Genomic DNA, 26,935 nt, shown 5'->3' with positions numbered 1-26,935 from the left:
CCTCTGGTGGTTAGAAACCTTCATTTAATTTCAATCCTAAACTTGTTGGTGGCCAGTATATATGCATTTGTTCTTGTGTCCACATTGGTGCTTAACTTTAATAACTCCTCTACTTTCCTGGTATTTATCCCTCTGATGTATTTCTAAAGAGCAATCATATCTCCCCTCTGCCTTCTTTTGGTTAGCTAAACAAGTCAAGCTCTTTGTCTCTCCTCTCATAAGTTAGGTTTTCCATTCCATTCCCTCATCCTAGTTGCCCTTCTCTGCACCTGTTCCAGTTTGAATTAATCTATCTTAAACGTGGGAGACCAGAATTGCACACAGTATTCCAGATGGGGTCTCATTGGCGCCTTGTATAATTGTACTAACGCTTCCCTATCTATTGGAAATACTTTGCCTCATGCATCTTAGGACTACATTAGCCTTTTTCACGGCTACATCACATTGGTGGATCATAGTCCATCCTGTGATCAACCAATACACCCAGGTCTTTCTCCTCCTCTGTCATTTCCACTGATAAGTCCCCAGCATATAGCAAAAATTCTTGTTAGTCACTAAGTGCATAACCTTGCACTATTACATTGCATCACATTTCTATTACTCCAGTTTTCAAGGTCATCCAGATCTTCTTATATGATATTCTGGTCCTCCTCCATATTGGCACTAGCTCCTAAATTTGTGTCATCCACAAATTTTATTAGCACACTCCCACTTTTTATGCCAAGGTCATTAATAAAAATATTAAAATAATATTTGTCCCAAAACCAATCCCAGAGGAAGTTCACTGGTAACCTCCCTCCAGCCTGACAGTTCACCTTTCAGTATGACCCATTGTAGTCTCCCCTTTAATCATCTCCTTATCCACCTTTCAATTCTCATATTGATCCCCATCTTCTCTAATTTAACTAATAATTTCCCATGTGGACCTGAACTCAACTGCCTTACTGAAATCCAAATAGATTAGATTTACTGCATTTCCTTTGTCTAAAAAAATCAGTTATCTTCTCAAAGAAGGAGATCACGATCTGGCATGATCTAACTTTTGTAAAACCATGTTGTATTTTATCCCAATTACCATTTACCTCTTTGTCCTCAACTACTTTATCTTTCAAAATTTGTTCCAGGGCCTTGCATACAACTGAGGTCAAACTCACGGGCCTGTAGTTTCCTGGATCATTTTTTTTCTGTCTCCTGCTCAGACAAACTTCATCTTTGTGGTGGAAAGTTCCATTGTGCCTGAGGAGTGGAGTTGTTGCTTCATCCCAGATCTTTAGGTGGCGATTTAGATATGCTTGGCCTAGGCCACTGAGCACCTGGAGGACGAAGACCAAGACCTTCAACTTGACTGGATAGTCTACAGGAAGTCCATATGGAGATTGTGCCATGTAGTCCTTATACTCAGTAGGTTACAGAGCTGCTCCTAACAGGTCAGACCTCTGTGCCAGATTTGGGCTAGCTACAGAGCTTCCTTCATGTAGAGAGATACAAGAGATGTTGTCTTTAATATACTTTAATGGACTGGTTTTCAACTTTTTCATTTGTAGACCACTAAAAAATTTCAAATGGAGATGCAGACCTATTTGGAAATCTTAGACATAGTCTGTGGACTATGTCTTAGACATAGTCTTAGACAGGGGTCCGCAGACCACAGATTGAAAACCACTGCTTTAACGCACTTTCAGCTATGACTGTTACCAGCTCAGGTATGGTATGTTACACATGGTGCCACCTACTGTCTGAACATTATAATACAGATACTTTTTATCTCAACCTTTAAGTTTTTCATTCATATAATTTGCAAATTTTATACTATCATATGATCTTTAAATTTCAATCTGTATCAGTCTAAGTATCCATCAGAGGAGTGAAGTTTTGGAATAGCCTTCCAAGGGAAGCAGTGGGGGCAAAAGATCTATCTGGTTTTAAGATTCTACTTGATAAGTTTATGGAGGAGATGGTATGATGGGATAATGGGATTTTGGTAAGTAATTGATCTTTAAATATTCAGGGTAAATAGGCCTAATCCCCTGAGATGGGATATTAGATGGATGGGATCTGAGTTACCTAGGAAAGAATTTTCTGTAGTATCTGGCTGGTGAATCTTGCCCGTATGCTCAGGGTTTAGCTGAAAGCCATATTTGGGGTCGGGAAGGAATTTTCCTGCAGGGCAGATTGGAGAGGCCCTAGAGGTTTTTCGCCTTCCTCTGTACCATGGGGCATGGTTGACTTGAGGGAGGCTTCTCTGCTCCTTGAAGTCTTTAAACCATGATTTAAGGACTTCAATAGCTCAGACATAGGCGAGGTTTTTCATAGGAGTGGGTGGGTGAGATTCTGTGGCCTGTGCTGTGCAGGAGGTCGGACTAGATGATCAGAATGGTCCCTTCTGACCTTAGTATCTATGAATCTATTAATCTATCTCTAAATCATACTAGTTTTCTAATTATATAACCCAAACACATAACTTGGTCATCTTTCTGTCTGATAGCTGCAACAATTATCTCTGGTCAGTTTGGAACCTTTGAGTCATCATCGTCTTGTTCTCCATCCTACATCCGTAGAGTTTGCTCTGTTGATTGTTCTTTCTGAGGAATAAACTGTAGATGTCAATGCTTTCTATTGAACTCTCCACTGTTGGTCTTGATCACATGATATGGGCAATGAATTCTTTTTCTTTACAACAGCTGGGTTCTCCTTTTTCTTCATCCAGTTTGACACAAACATAGTCACCAGGCTCTAGATCTGGCAGTTCTCTAACTGACTGATGGCTGTTATAAAAGTGTTCATAAGCTTTTTTTTTTTTGCCTTTTTTATTTGATTTGGCTACTCTCTTCATGTCTGGCTGCTTTGGAGACAGCTACATTTCCAAAGTTGGAGCGGTAATTCTGAGTTGTCTTCCTATCAGGATTTATGCTGGACTATATCCACTAGCCACTATCCATGCTGATGTGTAGCTCGGAAGAGCAAGGAATGAATCTTCCTGCTGTAGGAGTTCCTTGGCTGTCTGTACAGCTCTCTCATCCTCTCTGTTCGTTTGTGAATAATGTGGACTGCTAGTAATATGATCAAAATCATATTTTGTTTGGAATGACTTAAATTCCATTGTGGAATCTGCATACCTGGAAAAATAGCCCACAATGACCGGGTAATGATGTCCTCTGAATTCACATAAATCTGCAGCTAGTTTCTTCCAATGTCTGTCTGGTAAAGGTGTTGCTATCAAAGGTTCTTTGTGTTGTGTTGGTCTGTTAGTTCTGCAGTGTTCTCCTGCAGATACTTTATTCTTTATGTCCTTGGTGATGCCCATCCAGCACACTGACCGGGTGGCCCATTCATTGCATTTAATTAGTCCTGGGAGTCCTTCAGGAATGGAGGTTTAGGATTCTCCTCTCACTGTGTTCGGAATAATGATGCAGTTGCCTGTAGTTATGAGTCCATTTGACTCATATCATTGTCCACATACCACAAAGTAATCTCTTATCACTTCCTTAGTGTCCTCTAGATACTTGGACCAGCTGGCCCTAATGTAAATGAGAACTTTTAAAAGTTGCATTTCTGTGGGGATAACTTGTTGTAGCTGGTGTAGTCTCTTTTCGGACACTGGTCTGTATGCCTCCACAGCATCCATATAAGCTACATCATTTGGGAGCTCACGGGTAGTTGAGTGTGATGCTGAGCTCCATGATAGAGTTTCTGCTACTATTAAATTTTTTCCAGGAACATATTTAGCAGTTGGGTTAAATCTCATTAACCTCATCAAAAGATATTGGCTTCTCACCAGTGCTTGCTCGGGGTCTTTTCCATTGATTAGGGTTACAAATGATTTATGGCCTGTTACCTGTGTAATGAATCCAGTCTACACTGTATCTGTACAAGATCTCATATGCCCATGTTCTTGCCAGGCACTCCTTTTCAATCTGTGCATATAATTTTTCTGCTTCTGTGAGTGTGTGAGAGCAAAATGCAACAGGCTTCCACTCAGATCCAATATACCAATTGGCCATAGCTGCTTACATCCACATAGACCATTGTGGGTTTGTTCACATCATAGTACTTGAGAACTGGAGCCACTGAGATAATTACTCTTATCTTTTTTGAAGGCAATTTCTTGATTTGGCTCCCTAGCCAAGATGTGTTGGACTCTAACACTTCTCTGAGTGGTTTTGTGACTGTAGAAAGATCTTGTAGATATCAACCAAAGTAATTTACCATCTGCAGTACGTGTCTCAGTTTTGGTGGATTTGTTTGCTGCAGTCAATTCTCAAATTGCTTTTATTTTTTCAGGGTGAGGACTGATTCCATCTTTGTTTATTGCCTATGTTGTCCTGCAGATACTTTATTCTTTATGTCCTTGGTGATGCCCATCCACCACACTGACCGGTTGGTCCAAAAATTTTGCCTGTCCCAAAAACTTGATGCACATTTCCTTGTTTAGCTTTAGTCTGGACTAACTGATTATGCTTAGAACTTTGTAGAGAGTTTTGGTGTGTTCTTCCATCAATGACCCATATATCAAAATATTGTCTCTGAAAACTAAACTCCATTTGTGTTCATTAACAGTTCTCCCATCTTTCTTTGGAAAATTTCAGGTGCATTGGTATTCCCAAAAGGTAATCTTTGAAAGCAAAATCTTCCAAAGGGTGTGTTAAATGTAGTCAATTTAGCACTCTCTTTGGTATCAGAACGCTCTCAAGGCATCCAACGTGGCGTATACTGTAGCTCCTTTCATTTTGGGAAGGAATTTATCCAGTGTTGGGAGGATATATTTTTCTTTCTCAGCTGTATCATTAGGTCTTTTAAGATTCATACAGATTTGTATTTTTCCATTTTTCATTATAACCAGTACCATGTTGCTGGCTCAGACATTTTCTCAATTATGACAATAATTGGCATAATCTGTTCCTTTCTCTTTAACTCAGCGTCCACGTTATGAAGCAAAGAGATAGGAATCCTGCAAGTTCTATTGCCTGTTAAGGTTATTTGTACTGGATCTCCTTTAAAAAGTCCAATGTCACCAAATATTCCATTTGATTTCTTCCATTATTCTCACTAGGCCAATCATGGCTACTACTCTGTGGCTGAGAATGTTGTTGGTTTTTGATCCTTTGATCACATACACTCTGAATGCAAAAGTTTTGTATTTATAATTAGTTTCTTCAGTGAACTGGCCCATACAGTTTAGAATACTTCCGGGGATAGTTGGGACTGTGTCAGGTAACTTCAGCTCTGGAAGGGGTTGAAGGTGATTATATGTCAGTTCTGATATGTCTGTCAGCTCCTGAGTCAATTTTAAAGTCAATAGACTTTACATGAATATTCAGTTTAACTCTCCAGGCAGGCTCTCTGTCATCCCATGTGATAAATCCCAGAAACAATGGTTCTTGATTATCTGCAGTAGTCAGTAGTACCCTGACTGCTTTAGTGCAGCAAATAGCTACAAAATGTCTATATATTGTGCACTTACTACTTCTTGCACCTTTGGCTCAACGCTCATCTCTTGAATGATGAATTTTCCCACTTCTTGTGTATTTAGTCTGAAAGGTTTTGCTGTTAGCCTGGGACTTGTCCCTCAATGTCTCAGGGGTTTTATTATAATTACTTTTAGCAATCATGCTATGTCTGTTTACTGCTTCTAAGCTAGGTTCTGTTTTTTCAGGTTTTTCAAGTTGTTCTGGCCTTTTCTTTTGCTGCTTCAGTAGCTCAGTCTCCTTTGTTATCTGGGTAGCTGTGTGTTAGGTTAAACCTGTCTTTAATTTTAGCTGCTTTGAAAGACTTTTGTCTGTAAACCCAATAACCAGTCTATCTCTCATATTTTCAAGTTTTATAGTCCCAAAATCACAGTTCTTATAAAAGCTTCAACAGATTCCCCTGGTTCTTGAATTCTCTGTGAAAACATGCCCTTTCATAAACCACATTTCTCTGACGTATGACGTATGTATCAAACATCGCCAGAACTCCTCCACAGTCACCTTTGCAATTGTCGTCAGTAAAGGCAAAGGATTTAAAAATATGCTCTACCTCTTCCCCATAGCATGAAAATTAAATACAATACCAGTATTTCTCCAGTTTCCTCATGGAGTTCAACAGACATGCAAAATGCTGCTTCCAGTCTGTCCATTCTGAAGGTCTGTCAAAGTGAGGGTCTCTGGAGCATTGAAGAGGGGCACATTGATGAGATTGATTCTATAACCTTTGTTGCTTTTTTCTTTTCTTTGGTTTGCAAGCTTTGTTGCTGTCCCCTTCTGTTTCTGTTTTCCTCTGGCACTAGTTAGGCTACCTTTACTTCTGACACCATGTCATGCACTCCTTGTGCATGGTAGGTTGCAGGGCTATTACTAGCAGGTCAGGCTACTTTACCAGATTTGGACTGGCTTCAGATCTTCCATCATGGAGAGAGATTCAAGAGATGTGTTGTCTTTGAGATACTTTAATGCACTTACAGGCATGGCTGTTAACCAGCTCAGGTAAGGTATCTTACACTGTTATATTACAGTTTAGCATTCCATCGCAGTGTGGAAGACAGTTTTGATGTACTTGTGATAGCCTTTGTTGCTGAGGAGACACACGGCAGTGTTCTGTGGTAGCTGGAGTTTCCTAAGGGCTGATGGCTTCATGTCCAGATATATTGCATTGCTGTAGTCAAGATGGGAGGTGACAAAGGCATGTATAACTGAGGCCAGGATGGGATGGAGTCTCCAAGCGAACTGGAGATGATAGAGAGCATTACTTGCAGATGCTGCTATGTGAGAGCTTAGTATCAGTGAAGAATCCAGGAGTATTCCTAAATTATGGACTGAATTGACCAAGTGTGTGTGTGAGTGAGTGTGCTTTCAACCAAAGGTGATTGAAGAGTTTGCAGCCAAGGTGCAACATATATTTCTCTGCCCATCAACATCACCTCTATCTTTCTCAAGTTCAGCTTCAACCAGCTGCTCTTGAGCCACAAGATGATCTTGTTCAAGCATTGGGCTACGTTGATGGTCATGGCATGGTCGTATGTGCTGAAAGAATAGGTAGAGTTGTGTGTGTTATCTGACCTGACCTGACCCCTTCTAGGCTTCTCTACAGCCTATCTTAACTGCTCTTTCAGGTAAGGTCCTCTCAGACAATGTTCACAGGCCACCTGCTTAGCCACTGTGGAGAGCCCCAATCCTGCTATTCCCACATATTGACCTCCATCTATTTCTTTCAGAGTCACCTCATGGTCCTTTAGTCCCCTTCCTGGTGATACACTCCTTCCAGTGAACCCATTTCATCTGAAGACTGCCAGGCCCACTTGGGGAAGTCTACTTCCCAGAATTCCCAAACACTAGCCTTAAGGGGCAACATCCCCCTAACTGGTGTGTTGGGGCGGAGCATCTGCCCAATGACCTATATCATATTATTGGATACCAAACTAATTCCCTAGCTACCCCCTTCAATATCAGCATGACTCATCATAGTTTAAAATCAAAACAGTAATCCCAATAGTGTCATTCTTAAGACAACTTTCTTCTATTGGCTGTACTTGGAGGAATCAAAATGCCTGCCATTGCCATAGCCAATGTGTAGTGGGTACTAGAGAGACACTCTTTCTAGTTTGTTGGATAACAAATAGTGTCTGTGCATTTCTGGTGGATAGAGATCTGGATACTGATAGCCTATACAGGGAGCAAGTGAATGGGAGTTCTCTTGGATTAATGAAAGGCTGGATAGAGGATGGGAGGGCAGCAAGAGGAAACCAGACCACGCTTAAATGTGCTGCTGCAATATGGTGACAGTTATTCTAAGTATCTGTTATCTGACCTAATTTTAGGAACAAGATTTATATGAACATGGAAAATTTTACAAATTGATCCCTATATGATGATTCAGCCCATTCCCCATATTACCTTCTGCTCAGAGACCTCTGAGTCTCTCTGGGAGTACCAGCAACATGTCCTAATTCTAAGATTAATGTGTATCTATGCCAAGTTCATTAGCCACAATTCAAGAATCTGGCTGAGTTCAGACGTGGAAAATTCAAGTATCAGGGCTGGAACCTGGTACTCTGCCGGTACAGTAGTTATAATATTTCTGGCATTGCATACCAGCTGCATGCTCACAATGTGGAAATGTTTTCTAGTCCCATAGATTTCTTCATTATCTGCAGAAGGTAAATTAGCACAGTCAATGATTTCTATTACTTTTGGGAATCCAGCCATTACATATGACTTCTCTGCCATTCTGTTGATGATGCAGCCTTATGGGAAATTCATCAGCTGCCTGTCGAGCATAGACTCTATTAGTTGTGTTAGGCACTGGGACTTCAGGGGCATTATACAAAGGATGAATTGGTCCTGAAGTGTTGACTCATCTGAATGTTGTCCTGTGCTAACTCTTTGCAAAACGCCTGTATTTAATTACAGAGTACTTTCTGTAGTCTTATCCTTTTCCCCACCAGATCTGAGAGGCTGAACATGGCTCTCCTATTCAAAAGTAATCTTCATGTGCACTGTCTATCCATCCTTATATTGAAGTACCTTGCTACTGAACAAGTTCCTGTTGAAATGAGAGTTAGTTAATTTCGCTTTCAGTTGCTTAAATGTTATGGAATCAGTTCTGCCCTCAGCTACATGAGAACAGGTCCAAGTGACTTCAGTGAGAATACTACTTGTGTACTAGTAACCACGTAGATCTTTTTAAAACATAAAAGGTATAGTATATGATAAATAACGTCCTTGCAGCCTTTTACGATAAGTTAACCTTTATTTATAAAGTAAGGTCTCGGGTAAGGTTTAGGATCAAGTTTTCAGGTATAAGCAATCTCAGTAAGTTTCACTATCAAAAATATAGGGCCAAAGCTGCTCACACTGAGCCAATGGCAAAGCTTCCATTGACTTCAGTGGGAACAGAATTTGGTCCAAGAGTAATACAAGTCACTAACAAGAGAAATGTGCATTTGTATGGAATATAAGTGAATTATGTATGCAGACTATGTATTATGTATGTATGTATTTGCATATATCCATTAGCATGTGTATTATATTGTAGATGCAAATGAGGCACTTATATTTGAAAATTTGGCCATTTGGAGCTGTGCAGAGGTACTGTCCATCATTTCCATGCATAGTACATAGTTGTATTAAAAATATTGTTAAAATGTAAAGAATGTTGACTCTGATGGATGAGAAAATGCACTTATTACATGTAACACTGAAGAAAAATATTATAGAGAGAATGGATTTCTATTGTCATTGCACTGACAGCGATGTTTTTAAGGTTGGTAAGTGCTGACAGTATGTTTTGCAAGAGCAGTGACTGCATAAGGTTAAACTTCCTATCACCTTCAGCATTCATCACCCAGTTTGGCACAAATTCACACAATTGGCAGTCTATGCTTAAAAATGTTTCAAAATTGAAATAAATACATGAGCTGTAGATAAAGACTTAGATGCTTTGACACTACTCTATGAGGGGAGATTCCACGGCACCTGTTATGGTAACTACTGATAGACAATTCCTACAAAGTTTGGAGGATCTGATTGTTTCAGAATATTTAGCCCAGAAATTGGAACCTCTAACCCCAGATCTGAGAACCCTTGATCTTTGTGAAAGTTTAGATCTTGATTCAGATCCATACTTGGCTATTATGGGCCACACCAAAATTCCAGATACATACATACATACAAACAAAAATCCGTAGTTACTAAATGGTGGGGAAATTTTGCTCTAGATCCAAATGCAAACTCTACTAGAATCCAGACTGGAGGTTTCACAGAAAGAGAGGGCTTGCCATCACATTTTTAGTACTGTTTAACCAAGTGGCCTTTGAACCTCTATAATGATTTGGTTCTGCTTTTGGGTGAAGAGTTCTTATAGCTCAGTCATTTTGCCAACCCTACTTCCTAAATCACCAAATGCCAGGCCACGGGTGTCAACAAGGGTTCTATGGACGTGTCAGAGGGAGACTAGAAACCTGTATATGATGTCACATTATCCCTGAGCAATAACACCTGCTTTGCAGAAGTCAAATGGGAGAGCAACCATCCATTATTCCTATTCTGTCATTCAAACTATGTGAGAATCAGACTTGGCCCCAATGAAATTCAAACAAACTGCATACTTAATATTAACAGATAAGAATACCTTACACTGTGCCTTTCCCCTGAGAATCTCAAAGTGCATGAAGGAAGTGTCACAGTATCCGTGTGAGGTTGGTAAGTATTATTAGCCTGCTTGGTTGGGAAACCAAGTCATGATGGTCTATGAATTCTTGCTCAGAAAGTCTGGAACAGAACTAGGAATAGTATCCTGGGTGTCTAGCTCCCAGTCTTGTGCTTTAACCACAAGACCCAGCCTTTCTGCTCCCTGAGACCCTCCCCAAACTACAACAACAGATGGACTAAACTTGTAAAGTTTCTGTATGTCCTTTCAGAACATCATACGTAACCTGATTTTTTGTCTGTCATTAGCATTCCTGCCTTAGTTTCCAGAAAAAAATGAACATGAATTTCTTGGCACAAGAATCCACTATAATAATCCACTCATTGAATGTGGAAAGAATATTAAGCACATTTTTTAAAGTAACTATGCTCTGTATTTTACATGAATTTTACTCTTTTACAAACCTTTCAATTTTAAAAACTTGATTTTAGATATATTCTGTGCATGTTTATTAGGTCCTGCATGCAAAAATTCCAACACCTCCACTCCAGTCCTTTCTGAATAGATGGGATAGAGATGTTCTCTGCTGTTTTGTCAAGTCAAATGCATTTGTTTGCTTTTTAACTCCAAAGGTCAAATTCACAGTTGGCATGCGTGGATGCAATTTGACTTCAGTGAAGTTGTGCCCCCTTATGTTTCACTCTGAATGTCAAGGAGTTCTGCAAGCACTATAAAAGCACAGAAAAAGGAGTTCTGGAACAATTTTTATAATTACTGAGAGCAATTGAACAAAACTGTAAACCCTGTATATCATGGAAATCACTTCAAGCCTGGGGGTGTGATAGCACCCCGAGCACCCCTACTTCCAGCACATATAAGCAGAAACATTAATTTGAGTAGCTAAACAGAACTTTAGTGGAATCAGACTGAAACAGTCACTTCCAGGATCTTCACCTCGTGCTTTTGACAGCCCTGGGCTCTCCTTTCTGCATAGAGCTCTTCCCAACTTTCATTTGCCTTGAACCACCTTTTCATCTTGTCTGTCTGACTGTTCAGATGCTTACCCAGTAATGGGGAAGAGTCCACTTCCCCCATCAAGATGAAGGCCCCATCATTCTCCTGCTCCCTTATTAGTCTCTGTTTCACACTGGCCCTTTTTCTTTCCCTTGGTCAGTTTTCCTGCGCTGTCCCCACCCATTCTCCCCAGTCCTCCCTACCCCATTGTGCTATTGGTGTGCCCAAATGGAATCACAATATACAGCTTCCCACAGTGGTCCAGTTTGGAACTCTGTCTCCCACATCAACCTTGCCTTTGAACAAAACACTCAATTTAACGTTGATTCTGGGATATTAATAGCACTACAGATAAAGTTAAACATCAGTGACAAAGGCATGGCTTCATTCTTCTGTGGCGCTACACAAAGATAGCAATAATAGCTATTGCATACTTTCTCAATAACAGTTCCAATTGGTTCACAGTCAGTTCGCTGCTTCAGTTGTTTAAAAAAAATATCAGTGATGGGCTGTTTAGTGGTTTGTATCAGTGTCTCCAACTCCAGAGGCACCTCCAGTGAGAAGAATGAAAGTCATGGGAGTATCATGTTTAGAGATGGAACTTGCACCTGCCTCAGAGCTTGATGCAGGAGATGAACCAGAGTTCAAGCCTGGTATGGGAGCTGTAGGATTGAAACTGTTTTATTCCCTCTAACAATATTGCACCACAGATAACAGGCATTGCCCACGGCTTAAAATGGTCTCAAAAAAGTGCTAGGTCTGTCTCTGACTAAAAATGCAATTTACATACTTCACAACAAAATGTCAGAGCTCAGACACTTTGTTAAATATGTTTATAATACTCCCTCACTTTAGGAGTCTAAAGTTTAGAGGCTGGATGACAGGTTTGCAACCTTGTTAGACCCAGCTCACTTTATATCCTGCACTTCCTTCATGCCGATTGTGTGATCTTTGCCTGCTGCTATCCACTGGCTCTCAGTATCAGCACCATATCCCATATCTCTGTCAGTTTTGGCCACCCACTTTCAAATGCCATAGCTCTCTGCTGCAGGTAACATCTTTGGTTAAACATATGATGCTAATGTGGGCACACTGCTAACTTCAGCCATATGTATAGATTTAGTGTCATACATAATGCCATCGCTGCACATGTCAGAATGTCCTAGAAGCCATACGTGACTTTAATTGTGCCTGGCTTGGCTCTGTAATACAAGAGAGGTGGAAGAGGAGTCAGGAATCTTTACCCCATCCGTGAACCCAGAACTGTGTCCAGGCACAACTGTAGTCCTTGTGCCCAGGAAGCACCAGGCTGCCAGCTTAGTGTCACTGTCAGTGCAAAGCTCTCAAGAGGGAGAGTGAAAGGGACATGACCCTATTCCGCCCAGATCCTCTGAGCTGGCCCCATGTAGGGAGGAACCTGCATCCTGTGAAGAGATGGTGAAGTGGCAACCATCCCCATTGTGCTCCTGGAAGGCATTATGTCTGCCTAATGAATAATGCTTCTAGGAGTGCTGGGGTAGGACCATCACACAGTCCTCTGTAGTGCTGGCTGTGCCTTTAAGATAAAATGTAGCCCTCATCATTTTTAGTGATGCTGACTAATAGGATCATGTTTATCTTAACTGGTTTGCCCTAACCAGCCTTTATGCTGAACACTATGAGTTTGGTATGACAGGGAAAGAAAACCAAGTGTTTTTCTGTCAGACTGTTCTCTGTGATTTTTCTCCATATCAACAGCTGTCAAAGCCATCATGGAAGATAAGAGACTATAAAGTGCTTAACCCTGCTTTTTATGTTTAGGTTGCTGCCTTGTGCATTGCTCAGCAAACTTCTCCTGCAGCTCCAGACAAAGTGGCTCTTATTTCAATATTGCAGTATTCTGTGAGGCATAATGGTTGTGTTTTACTGTTTAAATTTGCTACATTGTGGTTGTCAGCACTCGCAGAAACAGCTAACCCCTGACACCAACGCACATAAAAATAAAAGATTAAGATAAAAGGGTCCACTGAAGACTGATGAGTTGTAGAAATAGTTAAAAATGCCCTGCCAATAAAGTGCCTTGTAAAATGTACCTGCTGATGCAGCAGTGATAGGAAAATGCCTTTTTATTTAAATATTTTTATAGTTTTATTTTGAAAAAGAAACTTTGAATCCTCAGCTACAAAAAGAGATCGTTTCTGGAGATCTAAAAAATGGACCAGATTGTCCAATCCCCTTATTCATTCTGAAAATATCATAGACCACTGCAGTCAATTAATTTACTTGTGCAGTTAGGTACCATGACAATCAAGGTCTTTCTTACTCTTTGAGGTTCAGACCCCCTGTTCTCCCCTTGGGGTGTCTGGACCATGATTGTCACAGATACTGGTTGACATGTTTTACAACTCTCACAGTCTCATTCAGTATGGAGTAAGGGCTCATTTTCCAAGAGGCACAAACCCATGGCCACATATTAATTGTGTGTTCAATTTATAAGCATAGTTATCAATACAAGATTAACTAATACAAGGAAATGTTATAAAAGACTCTGCTGTTTTTGCTGTTACAGATTAATCTCAAAGGTCTTGGGCAACTGTATAAAATCCGCATTGGTCATGACAACAGTGGAAATGATCCTAGCTGGTACATTGAGGAGGTGAGACTTGAAAGAATGGCCCCTACCTCTGACCGGGAGATTTGTCTGGCGGTAGACTGCTGGCTCTCTGAAGATCAGGATGATGGAGACACCTGGACAGAAGTAGCAATTGGAATGTCTGAAAAGGAGCTTTTGTCAGGTATGTGCTGCCTACATTATAACAAATATTTATTAAACCTGAAGGGCCATATTCTGCTTTGTGAGCTGTTCATACCTATCCCTCCCAGTGCAAAGCTGCCTGAAAGCCAGTGTAACTAGCCACAAGACAATCCCTCCCAACACAGAGCCAATGTGATGGTTCTGACAAAACCCCTTCTCTCCCAGCGGCCAGGGGATGTGGTCAGTTTATCCCTATGCTCCTGTGGTGCTTGGCTGCTGCAACTGCCCCCCTAACACTGGCAACAGGTGCTACGTAAAGCAACCAAAAGGCACACATTGACTGAGGAGCAGGAAACACCAAAATAGCTTGAAATATGGTTGATGTCACCCACTCCTAAGTTGCACAAAATACTTTCTAGCTGCAGCCCAGGATCTGGGCCAATGAGTATTTGTTGCTCAAACCAGTTTTGAGCTGCTCTCTTTAAAATTGCAATGTATAACTTTAGAATGGATCTTTTGAAGGACATCAGAGGTTATCCACATTTCTGATGACACCACGAATCTTTATAAGTAGAGCAGAAAAACACATACAACAATTAAAAAGAACAAAGAAACAATTTTCTGGGCTTTTATAGTGGCACAGGGAGCTGGAAAAATCATTTAATTTATCACTTCTTTATAGAATTCCCTTGACATTAACAGGATGATGGTTCAGCTATGATCTGGCATCATAGGCCCCTGAACTAGACTTTATGTGTGTTATAGTTCAGGCAAATTGCATTTGAGATGAGGTAGTAGGAATGCAAGGAATTAGTGGCTCAATGTACAGAAGGGTCATCCCACACTTAGTCAGTGACAATCAACTAATTCCAACAGATGTAAACAAACTAATAGTTTTAGGAAGTAATCCATTTTCCCCAAAAGCAATCTAGATTGGAACTGAGAAATTTTTTTCATAGATTATAAGGCCAGAAAGAATGATTAGATCATCTGTTTTGATCTACTACACTGCACAGGCCATCTAAATGTAGGGAAGGACAGAGATGCAAACTCATTCCCCCTCATCCCCTTGCCCCTTTCCCCATTTCCCAGAATAGTATGCAATTTAAATAACACCCTCACTAATTAAGGTGTTACATAAATTAGGATTGAGCAGGTGGAACTGAGGCCCATATCATCTGGAAACAGTATTCCATGAACCACAGTGTCACTCTTGGGAACCCCTAGTGACATAAATGCCACATATTGATGCAAAAAAAAATGAATGCCTGACTTTAGTGGAGTTCGCAAAAAGAAAAGGAGTACTTGTGGCACCTTAGAGACTAACAAATTTATTAGAGCATAAGCTTTCGTGAGCTACAGCTCACTTCATCGGATGCATCGTTGCGTCAGGCATGAATTTGACTCTCAGGACCCGATTCTCTCCTGGGCAGTCATTTACAACTGTGCCAAGGAAGTGTAAAATACTGCCATTCTGATATGTACACTCACTTTGGCCAGTTGTAAATGGCTACACAAGGTGCAAGGTAGTGGAGAATCATGTCTACTGTGAATATTGTTGAGAATATGCTCAAAACAGGGCATTAGTACAGCCCTGTTAAAAGTGGTGGTACACTATTGCTATTGTTGTCTTTACGGGGACACCATCTTTGTTAAAATATATGCAGCAAGTAAAAAATATTTATTATATGGGTTTTAGAAATTTCATATTTTTTAAGTTTATAGCTACAAATTAACTATTGATTTGGGGTTCATTTAAATTGAACATCAATATAAACTCAGCAGGGCTGCCCAAGGATTTTCTATATCTCCATAATCAGAAAATGAAACTCTAGCCATTTGCATTTCCAATTTACAAGGGTAATTGCTTACAAGTACTGGACAAACCACATCTCAAGTAATTTATCCAACAAAACAAATAATGTGCGGCATATTGCCTTACAACAACCTGTTGCGATTTTATAATTTGTCTTCAGTCCTTTCAAATCAATCTGGTACCTTTCACCAGCACTAAATTCATTTAATTAAAAAATAATAATAATTTGCCAAAAACATTAAACCAAATGGAAAGTACTTTTATTATCTAAACTCATTGCATTTTTTATTGCTGTTCTTTGCCACTGATCTTTATTATGCATCTTTCCCCTCTAAATGGTGTCCTCTCCCTGCTTTCTCCGTTCAAAACTCCATTATCCTCCCAACACAGACTTGAAACCTTGGAGTTGATTTTGATTCCTCTTTTCCTTGCCACCTTCTACCTGCCCAATCCATTCCCTCAAATCCAGACTGCTACCAATTACTGTCAGTTCTTCCGTTCTTCCTTCAATCATTTCTAAAATCTCTTCCTTCATCTCCTTCTGTTTCTGACTTTGACAACTTTTCCTCCTGCTTGTCTCCTTACATGAGGTCAGTCAGTTCAAAATGCTGGCACTAAAATAATCTTCCTGCTCAGAGTGATGTTTTCATCCCTGTTTAGCCTTCACTGGCTTCCCTTCATTTTCCATGTCAAATTCTCACCCTTCAAGTATCTGCATAACTCTGTCTTTGCCTCTACACTTCAGGTTTTATTTTTCCCCTACTTCCCAACCTACTAGCCCTCACATCTGAGTGCCTCTTCTTATCTCCTTCTCCTATCTCCTCATCATGCCTTCTTTCATGTCACTCCCATTACACGTGGAATTCCTTCCTTGCAGTTCAGGACAGCCTTGCTGACTTCCAGTGTTCATCATTTTACACCTACTGAATCAGCGTTCTTCAGACTTGACTTGGTTTGATCCTGTTGTGACTAGGGTGACCAGATAGCAAGCATGAAAAATCAGGACGGGGGAGTGGGAGTAATAGTTGCCATATAAGAGAAAAGCCCCTAATATTGGGCATCTGGTCACACTAAACAAACTCAAAGAAAATCTGTTCAATTGTTATTAAAGTGATGGTTGCTTAAGACTGACAAATGTGGCCAGAATTTTGTCATGCAAAAAAAAAAAAGGGGGGGGGGAGAAAATAAACTAGAAGATAAAAAAAATTCTGTAAGTGCTCACAATTTTATTTTAAATACTCATGACTTTAAAACTGCAGAACTGTTTTCAAACATGGCTTAAGCTTTTGATCTGAAAGAGCTATACAAGAAATGTCGATGTTTTTATTTGTTTTCAAATTATGTAGCCGCAAACTGTGCAATGTGAACATAAAGGGGAAAAATCTGTTTTGTCCATGCTTGAATACATCAAAAATGGTTGAACTAATTTGGCTCAAACTTTAAAAAAAATCACTTTTGGACTGAGGGAAATCGTGGGGAAAAATTGTTTTGAGAAATTTATGAGCAGCTACAGAGAACAGCATTCGAATAGTCTCCTAATAATATCTCCAGTCTGTTACAGCACCAGGTCAAAAATGGCTGACTTTATGTGGTCCTAGTGTTGTCAGTGGACCACATCCATCATAAGATGGTACAAAAGGTGACCAAAAGTATTAAAAGTCCAATGTTATTACTATCCAATGTTTATCACTATCTTACCACTAGAGATGTTCCAAGTATCTATGGAAAAATTCAATCTGAGGCAGGCATCCATTGACCTACAGTAAGTAAATTAATACCTGCACTTTTTCCTGATTGAAAGGTTTCCTTTATGGTATGAAGATTAGCATTTTCCCTTACATAAGTTAAGATAAAATTACCATGCGTATCAATCAACATGTGTCAGGGCACAAGGTGATCAATAGCTAAGATCGGTAAGAAATTGTCTCTCACATTGCATACGTATGTGTACTATGGAGGTATGTTTGGGTTTTTTGCATTCAATTGAAGCATCTGACTGTGACTACTATCGGACACAGGATACCTGACTGCATAGAGCACTTTTTGTTTGAGGCACTATGGGAATTCCTATATTCTCAAACCCCTTGAGAAATGCAATATATTTGATTTTCTAGCATCTTTTGACACCATTGTATTACAGTGTTAGAAATGTTGGTTCTTTACTGCTTTAGCGTCATTTCTAGAAGTCCTGCCAGCAGTGATGGTGCTGTCATGAAAGAGATTGTAAACATAATGGTTACAGTCAGTGGTGAGCGGGAGCCGGTTCGCCACCACCGTGGGTGCTCCGGGGTTGGAGCACTGACGGGGAAAATTGGGTGGGTGCAGAGCACCCACTGGCAGCTCCTCGCCCAGCCCCAGCTCACCTCATCTCCACTCCGCCTCCTCCCCTGAACGCACCGCCCCACTCCGCTTCTCTGCCCCCCCCCCCCCCCCCCGCCAGGTTTTCCTTGAATCAGCTGTTCGCGCGGGAAGCCTGGGAGGGCTGAGAAGCAGGTGGCAGCTTCATGCTCAGGCCCAGGGAGGCAGAGCGGAGGTGAGCTTGGGGGGGGGGGGCACGACGAGGGCCACCCGCGCCACAGCAGGTAACCCAGGGGGCGTGCCGGGGAACCGCTCCCTGCCCCAGCTCACCTCCGCCTCCCTGGGCCTGAGTGCGAAGCCGCCGCCTGCTTCTCAGCCTTCCCCGGCTTCCCACTCGAACAGCTGATTGGGGGGGGGGGTGGAGAAGCAGAGCGGGGTGGCGCGTTCAGGGGAGGAGGCAGAGGCGGAGCGGAGGTGGGCTGGGCGCGGGGCGGGGAGCTGCCGGTGGGGGCTCTGCACCCGCCAAATTTTCCCCATGGGTGCTCCAGCCCTGGAGCACCCAGGGAGTCGTGCCTAAGGCGCCACTTTTGATGTGATCAGTGGGGGGAGCGGCCACTCCCCCAGTTCCATCCGCAGCTACGCTACCCTGCCTCTAGGAGCCAGAGGGACCTGCTGGATGCTTCCTGGGAGCCGCCCCAGGTAAGCACTGCTGGGACTCCCCACCTCGCCCCCCCGGCAGGTCCCTCTGGCTCTTAGAGGTGGGGCACGATGGGCACCCACTACGGTGCCTCACAAGACCTTCCTGCCCAGTTCTGGGGGCAGTCAGGGAACAGGGGAGGGGGGTGGATGGGCAGGAGTCCCGGGGATCATCAAGGAACATGGGGGGGTTGGATGGAGCAGGCGTTCCGGAGGGTTGGGGGCAGTACACGACCCCCTCGTAGGGTGAGGAGGGAACCGGTTGTTAAGATTTTGGCAGCTCATCACTGGTTACAGTGAGTATTGTGGCCACAGCTACAGTTAGTGGGCAACTTTAATATCAGTCTATGGCCCTGATCTTGCAAACATTTATGCATTAATCACTTTATGCATATGAGTAGTGCATTGGGGCCTAAACCTCCAATACTTAAACTCTCAGCATAATTTTTGCATACAATATTTGCCTGGTATGTTTTACAGTATCAGTTCAAATCAAGGAAATAAAATACGAGAGGAAATTATGAAGAAGTGGAAGAGGAGTCATGACTGAAATGTCTCCATGCCATAATGTTTGCATTTATCACTTGCTAGATAGTGGGGAAATTAAAGCTTTTGGGGAACAGTCGTTGAGGGCCTGCTGAAAATTTCACGTGAAATAGCAGCTATGTGAACTAATAGCAGCTACCTGATCTGAAAATAATTTGGGCAATTTGTGTCATTATGATCACACAACTGTAAATGTTGAAAAAAACTTATCTCATATGCAGACTGAGTGAACAAAATGTAAGTTATACTTCATCTTAAATTCATCTGCTATTAGCTAGGAGTCTAAACTAGTGAGGGTGACCATTTTAAAACTCTGATAATAGAGTTACTCTGAACAGTGTTGAGTTTGAAATAGTATAGTATGTGGAGAGAAAAGACAAACAGTTAAAGAGCTGTGACTTTTAGTTTCTTCTTCTTTCATTTTAATACTATCAGATATGCCTCTTCCATCTTCCCAAACATGTTAAGATGTCAACATCAATTTAGTCTTTCAAACAAAACTGGCTGCAACACTTTTAAATATATACAGTGGGCAAAACTGACAAATAATGTTGACCTCTAGGGTTTGAGTTTGCAAGCCATCCATGCAGGTAAATCCCTTTGAAGTAAATAGGAGTTACACATGCAGAGTGCTTGCAGGATGGGGACCATAATGACTCTCATTGATCACCTGAGATCAAACAGTATTGCCAATCCCACATATCAAAAACCATGAGTCAGACCCCCCCCCCAATCATTAGATTTTAAAAAATAATCCAGTTTGGATTCTCTGGTTTTTTTCATAGAAGTGTAGCACTGGAAGGGACCTTGGTAGCTTATCTAGTCCAGTCCCCTGCTCTCATGGCAGGACTAAGTATTATCTAGACAGGTGGTTTTTGAGACATTATGATGCACTTTGATCACCTTTCAAGTTTTTTTGCCACAATCATAGGAGATAGGTACTTATTTTTTAAATGATAACTCAGTTTCTCATGTTTCAGATAGCAGCTGTGTTAGTCTGTATTTGCAAAAAGAAAAGGAGTTCTTGTGGCACCTTAGAGACTAACAAATTTATTTGAGCATAAGCTTTTGTGAGCTACAGCTCACTTCATCGGATGCCAGGACCTGGGACTTTAAGAAAAACACCAGATAACACAAGGTGCATGATAAAATCTCAATAGTTAACAAAACACTGAATTGTTATGGCCTAGTACAAACTAGGTACCTAAGCGCTGTCTCTCCTCACTGAACTCCTGTAATAGTCTTTAATGTTAAGTAACCATTCGGTTCTTTTTTGAACATGTCTATTGTACCTGCTTTTACATCTGTCTTTGGCGGAGGCTCTCAGAAGTTCACTGTCCTCTGCATGAAAGCATTTTACCTCCCTTGTTTCAATTTTTCAGTCCATGACCTTAGGTTCTGGGGTTTTCCATTTGATTTTAGAGCTTATTTAAAGAATCCTTATATAGCTACTTGAAGATTTCAATCGTATATTTTCCAAAAGGTCAGTTTTAGTAGCAAGTGCTATCCTCATTTTTCCAACCATTCCATATTAATTAATCCTCCTAAATCATGTTGCCCTTTTCTAGACCTTTTTCTATCCTTTTAATGCCCTCATATTAGATTCAGCAGTCTAAACTCAGTTTAACAAATCCCTCTCATAATGTTAAAGTAATGTCTATTGGCTTGCATTCAATGGTTCTGCTCACAGTGTATTTTCCAATATTTCCTCTGCTTTTTTTTTTAGCAAAGGCCTGAATCTCTACTCTGTTACAGCAGTTTTTTGCTGGCATAACTACACTGAAATCAATGGAATTACACTGGAATAAAACTGCTGCACTAGACTGGGGAGCCAAGCCCATCAGGCTCTAATTATGATAGTTTTATGATTGACATTATATGGCAATGTGAAAAAGGTAGCAATTTTAAATGTGTTATATTGTTGGCCCTTTACTGACTAGTAGCAGCAGATTTGGATCTTTGGAGAATGTCAGGAAGAGAAGCTAATGATGCAAAGATTTCGGATATCTCCTAGTGTAAGTTATTTATTTACAGCAGTGGTGTGCAAACTTTTCCAGTCGCCCCCTGCCTCACCTTACCATTAACGGAACATGGTTCCCCCCCCCCCCATTATTGCACAACCAAGGCTTCCTCAGCAGCAGAGCATGGGCTGAAGGTGGAGTTAGGGGTGGAACTGGGCATGGGGGAGGAACTGGGGCTAGAGGTGGAGCTGGTTGGGGCAAAGAGGGAATGAAGGTAGAGTTGGGCTGAGGGTGGAGCAGGGGGTGGGGCACAACTGGGACTGGGGGTGGAGCAGGGTTGGGAGTGGAATGGGACTGGGGGCAGATCTGACCTGGAGGCAGAGCAGGACTGGGGACTGAACTGGATTGAGGGAGGAGCGAGGCTGGGGGCAGAGCTGATCTGTGGGCAGAGAGGGGCCTGACGTGTGGCGCTCCCTCCCTGTCTCCCATGGGGCCTGGACGAGGCCCCGCCCACATATCCCCCCCCTCAAGTGTTCCTCTCTGTTACCATAGGGAGCCTGGGCCAGTTTGGGGACCACTGATTTATAGTATGCAAACAAGCCCAGTTTACCTTGAACAGGCATGGCCAAATAAACAGCAAAACTACACACAGGCAATTTCACTTTTAGAAATTGCAGCTAAGGTGCCATTGTGTCCAGCCTGTAGATAAAAGCAGCTTCCTTTTCTGGCCCTGGTTTCCAGCTTTCAATAAATTACTGCAGTATTGTGTCTCTCCCTGGATCCATGTCTGCTATACCCCTCATCACAGAGTCACATGATCCTCATTGTTCTCAAATTTAGCTCAGGTGGGCTTGAGCATTAACATCCCCTTTTACCCAGCTGCTCCATAACACAAAGGAACTTGAGTAGGTCTGACTATAGCCAGTGTCCACTGGAGCTGGTGTCTGTGCGAATCTCCGTCTGGGCAAAAGGATGCTTACTATTCACAATCCACTCAATGACCACCTGGATGGAATTGCTGTAGTTATCCTTGTCGGATTCTTTGATGAGATCATCTCTGCTTGACACTCTCTATGGAGATCTTTCTATCAAGTACACCATAACATGTATATCAGTTAATCAAAACATGTATTCCATTACTAACTTTACTATAAGAATATTATTTACTGAGCATTGTTAGTGTGTACAAAACCTAGAGTAAGACATGGTCTCTGCCCCAAGAGTTTAGAGCTTCCATTCTAAATTAGACAGAGTAGGTAGTCTGTATATAACCAGAGCCAAAACTCTCTAGATGGTGAGATGAAGGTCTATTACAAAGAGATGAAGAGATTTTGTTTTGGCTTTATATTTACTCAATATACACATCTTTCTTACTCTAAGTGGAATATTCAGACAGGTATCCACTGAAAAGTTATATTCAACCCTTATTATATTCTTCCTGGTTATCTCATGGTTTTACAGTTTTATTTAATATATTTAATATATGAGCAATTGATCTGCTCATATTCCTGTGCTATACTGCACTTCTTTCTAATTCTCTTCCTGTACATCCTACATTTGCTCATTCAGTTTGATGTCACCCCCAAAGTAACTTGTTTGTACTTTTTTCCTGTGAGTCATTTGTTATTGAAGGGCTTACTTTTCAAATACGCTGCTAAAACTGTGTGCCAGTTATTTGGCTTTGCAGTTTTAAGAATGCAAATTACTTGCAGGTGCAAATAATATAGACGTTTGCTTAATTTGCTGGCACAATTATGTAGTTAGAAGTCTGCATCCTTTTGTTAGCACCTGCAAGTGGTTTGCATTTTCAGCATATTGGGTGTGAATGGTTAGGGTGCAAAATTGTAAGTTCAGTCTTTGGGCCAGATTCCACCACTCTAACTAACTACACGTAATACCTTCCTCCACAAATAGTCCAGGAGATCTGCTTACTCAATATAAGTAAGAATGGCAGAATCTAACCCATAGATGCTTTTGGGGATATTTGACCGAAAAAGTATTGTGTACAATACTGATCACTGTTGCTCTTTACAAGTTGCTTTCCCCCCCTGTATAGTGGTCCTGTATAGTGGTCTACCATTTCCCCAGTATAGTGGTCTACCATTATGTTCTGCCCTCCATCACCTGAACAGTTCCCTATTAATATGCTATAAGGTATTTTGCTAAAATCATTTTGAAATGAACTGACAATTTCTCAATTATGTGTTTGTCTGGATGAGGTCTTATATGTCATTCATGAAGTAGACTTTGTCTTCGTAATATGATGGTGGAGCTCCCAGGAAAGCCATGATGTTGCAGGAAGTAGTTATTGCGATTCAAGAGGTGGCACTCTTCCCTCTGAGCCAGCACTGTCCTATGTTGGAATTATTAATAATATCTGAAATTATTAATATGGGAAACCAAAAACACTAATTTAATTATAAATGCCTTTATTAAATCTAAAGACCAAATGGTACTTATACAATTGCTCTAAACATGCCTAAAAAGCCAAAATAATAAGCAATTTAGTACATCCAAACAGTAAAAAAAACATTGATAAGCATTTAATCAAATGGGCTAAACCCCAGGATGCTCAGACCCATATTGATTAGCTCCCTGCTTCATTTATTTTGGCCTTATGACTTTTATTATTTTCAGGGCCTTCCTTCTCCTTGCTAGTCAGGGTCTTTCTTTACCACACACATATTTCCTGAGCCAAACATAAGCTAACTCGAATTCTATAATTTCACATTTATCCTACACCCTATTTGGTGCTCGAGTGTTGGACTTGGAGATGCTGTTGTTTGGCTTAGACTCCAGTTCAAGGTAATTAAAAATCCTATGGTACTTTTTGCAAGAGTTATAGGTACTATTCTAAGTGTCATGGCCAAATTCTAATACCTAAATTCCCTTTGCAGCTACAAATACATATGTTGGTATTCTTAACTTCCTGTCCTAAATTCTTCTGAAGTGTTCTATACTGTTAAGGAACCATTGTATTCCACCCTGGAAAGGGCTACATTTCCATGATGAGTGAAGTGATTTGTGTGTGTGTGTGTTTAAGTGTTTTGGGACCCTTTTTCATGAAAAGTTCTATAAAAATGTCACATTATTATTAGAAGCAAGACTAGTAGTTTAATAATAGTAGTATCTTTAATTTATGCTTATTGTATTTTGTTTAATACCAAGGTCAAAGTAGTTTTTGTTATATGTTCCTGGTTTCTCCTCTGTCCCTTTCTTAAAGATTATGCTTAAATGTATATTCCCGTGCTCCCCCAGTACTTTTCTTCTTTCCAGAGAGCTATTAAAAATCTCCATTACTGGAACAGTAATCTCTCCTATTGTCTACTAGATAGCAGAACTATGACCAGTGGTGATTAGAATAGAAAAACTGCATGGATAAATTACACTAAGATGTAACTAGTAGCAAATATTTATATATATATATAAACCCCTAATAACTGAAAAGTGTAGCAGAATACAGTAGAATGTAATTTCTGGAAATAATTATTTTGAAACAGAAGTTTTAGTACTATTTGGACAATTATGATAATATTACTGCATTTCAAAATATCTAAGTAAAATAACTCTAAAGCACCTACTGTAAATAGAGTTTATCATCTTTATCTGGCCATGGTCAATCTGATTTCCTAGTACAGACAATGTGCGTATGCATGTATGTGTGAGTTCTCATAAGGTGGCATTATCATGATATTTGGTCAAATCCCAAAATTATTGAAGTGCGCACATCACATATATTACTTTCTCCTGTCTCGTCAGCAGGGACTACACATGTATTTTTTAAAAAGAAAAGGAGTACTTGTGGCACCTTAGAGACTAACAAATTTATTAGAGCATAAGCTTTCGTGAGCTACAGCTCACTTCATCGGATGCATTTGGTGGAAAAAACAGAGGAGAGATTTATATACACACACACAGAGAACATGAAACAATGGGTTTATCATACACACTGTAAGGAGAGTGATCACTTAAGATAAGCCATCACCAACAGCAGGGGGGGGAAGGAGGAAAACCTTTCATGGTGACAAGCAGGTAGGCTAATTCCAGCAGTTAACAAGAATATCAGAGGAACAGTGGGGGGTGGGGTGGGAGGGAGAAATACCATGGGGAAATAGTTTTACTTTGTGTAATGACTCATCCATTCCCAGTCTCTATTCAAGCCTAAGTTAATTGTATCCAGTTTGCAAATTAATTCCAATTCAGCAGTCTCTCGTTGGAGTCTGTTTTTGAAGCTTTTTTGTTGAAGTATAGCCACTCTTAGGTCTGTGATCGAGTGACCAGAGAGATTGAAGTGTTCTCCAACTGGTTTTTGAATGTTATAATTCTTGATGTCTGATTTGTGTCCATTCATTCTTTTACGTAGAGACTGTCCAGTTTGGCCAATGTACATGGCAGAGGGGCATTGCTGGCACATGATGGCATATATCACATTGGTAGATGCGCAGGTGAACGAGCCTCTGATAGTGTGGCTGATGTGATTAGGCCCTATGATGGTATCCCCTGAATAGATATGTGGACAGAGTTGGCAATGGGCTTTGTTGCAAGGATAGGTTCCTGGCTTAGTGGTTCTGTTGTGTGGTGTGTGGTTGCTGGTGAGTATTTGCTTCAGATTGGGGGGCTGTCTGTAAGCAAGGACTGGTCTGTCTCCCAAGATCTGAGAGAGCGATGGCTCGTCCTTCAGGATAGGTTGTAGATCCTTGATGATGCGTTGGAGGGGTTTTAGTTGGGGGCTGAAGGTGATGGCTAGTGGCGTTCTGTTGTTTTCTTTGTTGGGCCTGTCCTGTAGTAGGTGACTTCTGGGTACTCTTCTGGCTCTGTCAATCTGTTTCTTCACTTCAGCAGGTGGGTACTGTAGTTGTAGGAATGCATACAGTACCCACCTGCTGAAGTGAAGAAACAGATTGACAGAGCCAGAAGAGTACCCAGAAGTCCAACAAAGAAAACAACAGAACGCCACTAGCCATCACCTTCAGCCCCCAACTAAAACCCCTCCAACGCATCATCAAGGATCTACAACCTATCCTGAAGGACGAGCCATCGCTCTCTCAGATCTTGGGAGACAGACCAGTCCTTGCTTACAGACAGCCCCCCAATCTGAAGCAAATACTCACCAGCAACCACACACCACACAACAGAACCACTAACCCAGGAACCTATCCTTGCAACAAAGCCCGTTGCCAACTCTGTCCACATATCTATTCAGGGGATACCATCATAGGGCCTAATCACATCAGCCACACTATCAGAGGCTCGTTCACCTGCGCATCTACCAATGTGATATATGCCATCATGTGCCAGCAATGCCCCTCTGCCATGTACATTGGCCAAACTGGACAGTCTCTACGTAAAAAAATGAATGGACACAAATCAGACGTCAAGAATTATAACATTCAAAAACCAGTTGGAGAACACTTCAATCTCTCTGGTCACTCGATCACAGACCTAAGAGTGGCTATACTTCAACAAAAAAGCTTCAAAAACAGACTCCAACGAGAGACTGCTGAATTGGAATTAATTTGCAAACTGGATACAATTAACTTAGGCTTGAATAGAGACTGGGAATGGATGAGTCATTACACAAAGTAAAACTATTTCCCCATGGTATTTCTCCCTCCCACCCCACCCCCCACTGTTCCTCTGATATTCTTGTTAACTGCTGGAATTAGCCTACCTGCTTGTCACCATGAAAGGTTTTCCTCCTTCCCCCCCCTGCTGTTGGTGATGGCTTATCTTAAGTGATCACTCTCC

General features: G+C 41.2%; 1 protein-coding gene across 1 annotated transcript in view; it reads left to right on the top strand.

Moving 5' to 3' along the window:
* Positions 1–26,935, top strand: part of RP1 (RP1 axonemal microtubule associated) — a 264,400-nt gene that overhangs the window by 103,358 nt on the left and 134,107 nt on the right. The window contains exon 25 of the mRNA XM_043507860.1: positions 13,685–13,910. Coding sequence (XP_043363795.1) covers positions 13,685–13,910 — 226 coding nt within the window. The remainder of the gene's footprint in view (positions 1–13,684; positions 13,911–26,935) is intronic.

The sequence above is a fragment of the Dermochelys coriacea genome, chromosome 2 (genome assembly GCF_009764565.3).
Source record: "Dermochelys coriacea isolate rDerCor1 chromosome 2, rDerCor1.pri.v4, whole genome shotgun sequence".
NCBI lineage: Eukaryota > Metazoa > Chordata > Testudines > Dermochelyidae > Dermochelys > Dermochelys coriacea.
The sequence above is the reverse complement of the archived record's forward strand: the minus strand, read 5'-3'. Positions and strand labels throughout refer to the sequence as shown.